Here is a 7,500-nt window from a genome sequence, read left to right on the forward strand (position 1 = left end):
TTTCACTCTACTAATGTTTTATCTACTTATCTTTTCCACCTATCTGTCTGTCTGTCTGTCTGTCTGTATGTATGTATGTATGTCTATTTTACGTTCATTAGTCTATCAGTGTGTCTATTTATTTATCTATCAATTTATCTTTCAAACTTCAAAACAATCCATCGCAGGTTTAATTTCGTTTTTGTCTTTAATTTTGTTTATTGATTTATCTATTTCATTTTTCAATTATTCTGTCCGTCTGTCTGTCTGTCGTGTATAGTTTATTTATCTATCTATATATCTGTAACATTTATTTATTTATTTATCTATCTAACTAAACTTCCCTTCCTTTTTATTGTTATTTCTACTTTACTGCTCTATCTATTTCATTATCTACTATCTATCTGTCTCTCTCTGTCTTGTATAGTTTCTCCATTTACCTTTCTATACATCTACAACAATATTTACCTATCAACTTGACTTTCCCTTCCTTCTTGTAACTATTTCATCTTATCAACCCACATATCAATTCCTATTAACCCCTTCAGTAACATGACGCATTTCCATATTCATTCTGGTGACTATTTGGTGATTTTTTACAGCTTCAGATTAAAATAGTGAAGAGTTTGGCCATTAATCTTTTTTTTTTCTCTCTCTCTCTCTTTCGTATCCTTCATTAATTATTTTTCCTATTTTTTCTTCATTTTCCTTCATTTTCTTCCTTTATTTCTTTTTTCTACTTCTATTTTCCTCTTCCTCTTGGTTATTTGTCTTCTTTTTCCCCTCCTCTTCCTGTCCTCCTCTACCTATTTTTTTTCCTTTCACCTACAATCTTCTCTTCTTCAAGTTTATTCATTATTCCTTCTTACTCTTCTTCTTCTTCTTCTTCTTCTTCTTCTAACTCTTTTCTAGTGCATTTTTCTTTTTTTTTCTCGTCTAACCTCCTTTCTGCTATCTTCTCTTCTATCTTTACCTCCTCCTCCTCCTCCTCCTCCTCCTCCTCCTCCTCCTCCTCCTCCTAATCGTCTAATCACACCCAAAACTCATGGTACAAAATGCGTCCCTGTACTGAAGGGGTTAGAAACATCAGTGTGCGCCTGCATGTATTTCACCTTGGCTTGTTCTCTCTCTCTCTCTCTCTCTCTCTCTCTCTCTCTCTCTCTCTCTCTCTCTCTCTCTCTCTCTCTCTCTCTCTCTCTCTCTCTCAGGTGAGCCTCGACCCTCACACACCTGCCCACTGGAACCATTTATACAGTCACCAAACAAGCCACCATTAAGACACTGTGCTGTTTGATATACCTAATGCATTCACTTGTCTGTCTGTCTGTCTGTCTGTCTATTTATCTATCTATCTGTTTGTTGTTCTATCTATTTATTTATTTATCTCTATCTATTCATCTATCTATCTATCAATCTATTTCTGTTTGTCTGTCTATCTATCTATCTATCTATCTATCTATTTACCTAAGCAGTCTTACACACCGTAAAACACAAATAATTTAAAGATAATATGTAACATAATAATAATAATAATAATAATAATAATAATAATAATAATAATAATAATAATAATAACAACAACAACAACAGGTGAGATGAAGAAAAAATAAGAATGCGTGGGAGAATAAAAGGGCACCTGAAATGAGGAGGAGGAGGAGGAGGAGGAGGAGGAGGAGGAGGAGGAGGAGGAGGAGGAGGAGGAGGAGGAGGAGGAGGAGGAGGAGGAGGGAGGATCAAGCTAATAATTTAAGGTAAGACGTGAGAATGAACAGGTAAACTCAACAGGTACAAAAATAACAATAATAATAATAATAATAATAATAATAATAATAATAATAATAATAAAACAATGATACAACACTAAAAAAATTCCAAACGTTATAAAAAAAATGAAAATATAAAGAAAAAAAAAGAAAAAAGAAATTTCCCAGACAAGAGGAGGAGGAGGAGGAGGAGGAGGAGGAGGAGGAGGAGGAGGAGGAGGAGGAGGAGGAGGAGGGGCAAAAAAATGATATACTGCCCTTGATCTACAATGCAAGCAAGGCGAATAGATAATGAACGATAAAAGGAAGAGAAAAGAGAAAAGAGACGGAAAGAGAAGGGAAGGAAAGAGAAGAGAAGAGAAGAGAAGAGAAGAGAAGAGAAGAGAAAGGAAAATAAAATAAAAAGAAGAGAAGAAAGGAGAAGAGAGACAAAGGGAATTACAAGAGAAGAGGACAAAAGAAAGAGAAGAAGAATTAAGAGAAGAGAAGAAAACGATGAGAAGGAACAAGGAGAGAAGAGAGAATTGAAAAGAAGGGAAAAGAAGAGAATATAAGAAAAGAGAAAAGAAACAAGGAAAACATTTGAAGCAGAAATACAACAAAAGAAGAAGAAGAAGAAGAAGAAGAAGAAGAAGAAGAAGAAGAAAAAAAAAAAAAAGATAAGAGGAAGAAGATACGAGAAAAAATTACACATAAAATATATGAAAGAAGGAAATGAAAAAGAAGAAAATAATAAACGGGACAAAACAATAAAAGAAGGAAGAGAAGAAGGATGGAGAGAAAAAAGAGGAGAGATAAAACACGCAAAACAAGAAGGAAAGGGAAGAGGTCAAGGAGGAGGAGGAGGAGGAGGAGGAGGAGGAGGAGGAGGAGGAGGAGGAGGAGGAGGAGGAGGAGGACGAGGAGGTCAGGTCAGGTCATAGTGAGTGGGAGGAAGAAGTCACGTTGAAGGTATATGACCTTCGGCAGGAGGAGGAGGAGGAGGAGGAGGAGGAGGAGGAGGAGGAGGAGGAGGAGGAGGAGGAGGAGGATAATGCAAAACTCACATGTCCGAGAGAGAGAGAGAGAGAGAGAGAGAGAGAGAGAGAGAGAGAGAGAGAGAGAGAGAGAGAGAGAGAGAGAGAGAATGATATAACAAAACGACAAAAGAAGAGGAGGAAGAGGAGAGATGGATGAAATTTCAGAGAGAGAGAGAGAGAGAGAGAGAGAGAGAGAGAGAGGTAATTAAAGGTGAGTGCAGGGCAGGTGAGATTGTCAAGGGCGTCGCAAAGAAAACGGGAGATCCCCACCTGTGCGTGCGTGTATGCGCGAGCGCGCGCATATGTGTGTGTGTGTGTGTGTGTGTGTGTGTGTGTGTGTGTGTGTGTGTGTGTGTGTGTGTGTGTGTGTGAGATTCTTCTTTTTATGGGATATTCTCTCTCTCTCTCTCTCTCTCTCTCTCTCTCTCTCTCTCTCTCTCTCTCTCGAAAATTTCCCATTGTTATTATTTTTATAGATTCTTTAAGCGTATTTTCCCTTCTCCTCCTTACCCCCAAACTCTCCCTTCCTCCTCCTCCTCCTCCCCTCCTACCCTCAAACTCCCCTTCCTCCTCCTCCTCCTCCCTCCTACCCCCAAACTCCCCTTCCTCCTCCTCCTCCTCCTCCCCCCCAAACCCCTTCCTCCTCCTCCTCCTTCCTCCTCCTCCTCCTCCTCCTCCTCCTCCTCCTCCTCCTCCTCCTCCTCCTCCTCCTCCTCCTCCTCCTCCTCCTCTTGCTCCCACTCCTCCACTTCTTCCTATATACCATGTCCTTCACCCCGTGCTTGTCCTCTCACCTCATCACCCCCATCACACCCCCTTTCCTCCTTCTATCTCCCCAATGATCCCGCCTCCCTTACCCCCTTCACCGTCCCCCCCTCCTTCCCCTCACCACCCCCACGCTCAACAATAACAGGTCTTCTTTTCTTCAATACCTTCCTAACGTAACATAACACAATATAACACAGCGTAACGTAGCATATTTGACGATATTTGACATAGCATAACATAACTGCATAAAATAACTTAACCTAACTTAATATAATCTGAGTCACCCCTTCATAATTTCCCATCCTTCCCTTCACTCACCTCTACAATGACAAGTGTTCTCCCCTTCTTCCACACTGCCTGAGTAACCTACCTGACCTTATTTTTTTAACCTCACGTCACCTTTCCTTTACCTATCCTCACCTGACCTGACCTAACCTAACCTAACCTTACCTAACCTAACTTATGAACAAAAACAATTCACATAAAAAATAAAAAAAATAGAAACAGCAAAATATTACACACCCAAAAAAAAAAGGGAAAAAAAAAACCTAACCACATTTCCCCTCTTCCCCTCTTTTCCCCTCCCTTCTCCCCTCTCAGGCCTGGCGGTGGCGGTGGCGGCGGCGTTGCTGTGTGTGGTTGCAGGTGACTCTTCTCCCTCCGACTTCGAGCTCCCCTCTAATTCAACAGTAATCAACGGGGGCCCTATTGTTACCGGGTTCAGGTGAGATAATTACCTACACCTGATTACATTGCAGGATTACAAACAGGACAGGAGGTTTAGATTACATATGTAGGGGATTTAAGTAGTAGTAGTAGTAGTAGTAGTAGTAGTAGTAGTAGTAGTAGTAGTAGTAGTAGTAGTAGTAGTAGTAGTAGTAGTAGTAAATTGTGTTGAGGAGGAGGAGCAGGAGGAGGAGGAGGGAGAAAATCTTTGTATGTAGGAAGGAAGGAAGGAAGGAAGGAAGGAAGGAAGGAAGGAAGGAAGGAAGGAAGGAAGGAAGGAAGAAACACACAGAGAAAATAAAGACTAAAAGAAAGAAAGTGAGAAAATTAAAGAGAGAAAAAAGGAGGATGAAATGAGACGCGACCTTGAGTGAGAGTGAAGACGAGAAGAGGAGGAGGAGGAGGAGGAGGAGGAGGACTGACAAGCGTGAATAAGCTTCCCTAATTAGGCCTATTCAATTATGTACATTCACTATACACCATACAAAGGTTGCATCCACCCCATACACAGACACACAGACAGACACACAGACACACAGACAGACAAGCGGAGAGAAAAGAAGACAGACATAGAAGATAGATATATTGAGTGACCACTATCGAGGAGGAGGAGGAGGAGGAGGAGGAGGAGGAGGAGGAGGAGGAGGAGGAGGAGGAGGAGGAGGTGTTACTATCTGTAGGAAGAGAAGAAGGAAGACTACAGGAATGGGAATGGAAGAATAGGAGAACAAGGAAGAGGAGGAGGATGAAGAAGAGAAAGAGGAAGAAGAAGAGAAAGAAGAGAAGGAGGAACAAAAGAAAAAAAATATAAGAAAAAAAGACGAGAGAGAGAGAGAGAGAGAGAGAGAGAGAGAGAGAGAGAGAGAGAGAGAGAGAGAGAGAACCACATTCACAGCACCCTTCCCTCTCAAACTACCATTTCTAAAACCCACGCTCTTTAAACCACACAACCATTAAAAACTCAAAAAACACATTAATCTCACACTAGAACCGTAAAAAAAACACCTTTAAAAACCAACCTAACTTTTAAAACCCCTTGAAAACACAGTGCAAAGTAGACAGGAAGAGAAACTGGAGTAAAATAAGAAAGGTGTGAGAGTGGTGGGGATTCCAGGGGTAGATGGCGCTGACTGGACCATAACAGAGGCGGGGACAGGTGGCGAGGGTGACAAGGTAATGGCGTCCCTTCAAACAGGTGAAAGGGAAGGTGTGAGAGAAAAAAAAAAAGAAGAAAGGGACTTGTTTTTTTTATATGCGTGCTTTCTACTTAGGCTAATGTCAGGGTGGTGGTGGTGGTGGTGGTGGTGGTGGTGGTGGTGGTGGTGGTGGTGGTAGTAGTAGTAGTAGTAGTAGTAGTAGTAGTAGTAGTAGTAGTAGTAGTAGTAGTAGTAGTAGTAGAGAGAGAGAGAGAGAGAGAGAGAGAGAGAGAGAGAGAGAGAGAGAGAGAGAGAGAGAGAGAGAGAGAGAGAGAGAGAGAGATGCGACCATCCTTAGTCTTTTTTAGGACAGAATCGACGAGACAGACAGACAGACAGACAGACTAACATGATGATGACGATGATGACAACGGACACCCACCCCCCATCTACCCCCCCAAGGCCAGAAGAATGGGTAAGAATAGGTAATCATTTTCTCTCTCTCTCTCTCTCTCTCTCTCTCTCTCTCTCTCTCTCTCAAGTAACAATAAATCATCTATTTTTCAAGTTTTTTTTTTCTCCTCATCCTTCTTCCCTTCCTTTCTTCCTTCCTTCCTTCCTTCCTTCCTTTCTTTCTTTCTTCCTTCCTTCCTTCCTTCTTTCCTTCTTTCCTTCCTTCCTTCCTTCCTTCCTTCCTTCCTTTCTTCGTTCCTTCCTTTTTTTCCTTCTTCCTTCCTTCCTTCCTTCCTTCCTTCCTTCTTTTCTTTCTTCCTTCCTTCCTTCCTTCCTTCCTTCCTTCCTTCCTCCTCCTTTTCTTCCTCCTAAATTGCAAATCGGACAATAACCTTTCCTCCCACACTCACTCATTTATCTCCCCTTTCTCCTCCTCCTCCTCCTCCTCCTCCTCCTCCTCCTCCTCCTCCTCCTCCTCCTCTTCATGCATATCTTTCCTTTCCTCCACTTCCTCTTCCTCCACCTCTTCTCCTCATTCACATCTCCTCTTCCATCTCCTTTCTTCCTCTTCCTCCTCCTCTACATCTTCATTTTTCTCCACTTCCACTTTCCTCCTCCTCTTTTTCCTCTTCATCTCTCTTTTATTTTTTTTCTATTTTGCGTTTTTTTTTCTCTTCCTCCTTCTCCTTCTTCAATTCTCTTTTCTCCTCTTACTTCTTCTCTCCTCTTTCTCCTCCATCTTCGTCTCTCCTTTTTTCTTCTTCTTTCATCTCTTCTCCTCAGCCTCAGCTTTTCTCCTCTTCATCTCTCCTCCTCCTTCTTCGCCTCTCCTTTTTTCTCCTCTTCCTTCATCTCTCCTCCTCCTCTTCCTTTGTCTCACTTTCCTCCTCTTCCTTCCTCCTCCTCGTCTTCCTTTGCCTCACCTTTCTCCTCTTCCTCCTCCTCCTCCCCCTCCTCCTTTGCCTCACTTTTCTCCTCTTCTTTTTCCTCCTCCTCCTCCTCCTCCTCCTCCTTCTCGTGCTAAAGGTAGCATTTCTCCCACCTACACATGCCCTAAAAATCATCTCCACCTCCTCCTCCTCCTCCTCCTCCTCCTCCTCCTCCTCCTCCTCCTCCTCCTCCTCCTCCTCCTCCTCATCTCCATAACTCTACACACCCTAAACTCTGCAGCCTCCACCCTTTCCTGCCAACACCTCATTAGTAACACCTACACTGCACCTCAACACCTCTCTCCCCTCCCCTCCCCTCATCTCCCCTCACCTCCCCTCACTTCCCCTCACCTGTAATCAAGAGGTTATGCTAATTTTTTTTCACTATTACACTATTTTAATTATTTGTAGTGTTTTTAATTTATTTTCTTTCTTTTTTTTCATTTTTTTCTTGTCTCTTGTTTGTTCTTTCTCTCCCTTTCTCTCTTTTTTTTTTGCCTTTTCTTTTTTTTCTTCTATTTGTCCTTGTTTTATTTCCCTCTCTAGTACAGTATATTCTTTTCTCTTCCTTTCTCTCTCTCTCTCTCTCTCTCTCTTTATTCTAATCTCTTCTCTCTTCTCTCTCTCTCTCTCACACACACACTCTCTCACTCTCTCCCTTAAAAACCCTTCTATTCCTCAAACTCTCTCGCTCTCACTCTTTCTCCCCCACTCACTCTCACCCTCT

At 42.1% G+C, this 7,500-nt stretch overlaps 2 protein-coding genes across 2 annotated transcripts in view; one reads left to right on the forward strand and one right to left on the reverse strand.

Moving 5' to 3' along the window:
• The window catches only part of LOC123516783 (probable serine/threonine-protein kinase DDB_G0278901), a 203,658-nt gene that overhangs the window by 170,002 nt on the left and 26,156 nt on the right, over nucleotides 1–7,500 (reverse strand). The gene's annotated exons all lie outside the window — the stretch shown is intronic.
• LOC123516780 (U-scoloptoxin(01)-Cw1a-like) overlaps nucleotides 1–7,500 on the forward strand; it is an 11,067-nt gene that overhangs the window by 1,237 nt on the left and 2,330 nt on the right. Inside the window, exon 2 of the mRNA XM_045276427.1 lies at nucleotides 4,130–4,253. Coding sequence (XP_045132362.1) covers nucleotides 4,130–4,253 — 124 coding nt within the window. The remainder of the gene's footprint in view (nucleotides 1–4,129; nucleotides 4,254–7,500) is intronic.

The sequence above is a fragment of the Portunus trituberculatus genome, chromosome 6 (assembly GCF_017591435.1).
Source record: "Portunus trituberculatus isolate SZX2019 chromosome 6, ASM1759143v1, whole genome shotgun sequence".
Classification (NCBI taxonomy): domain Eukaryota; kingdom Metazoa; phylum Arthropoda; class Malacostraca; order Decapoda; family Portunidae; genus Portunus; species Portunus trituberculatus.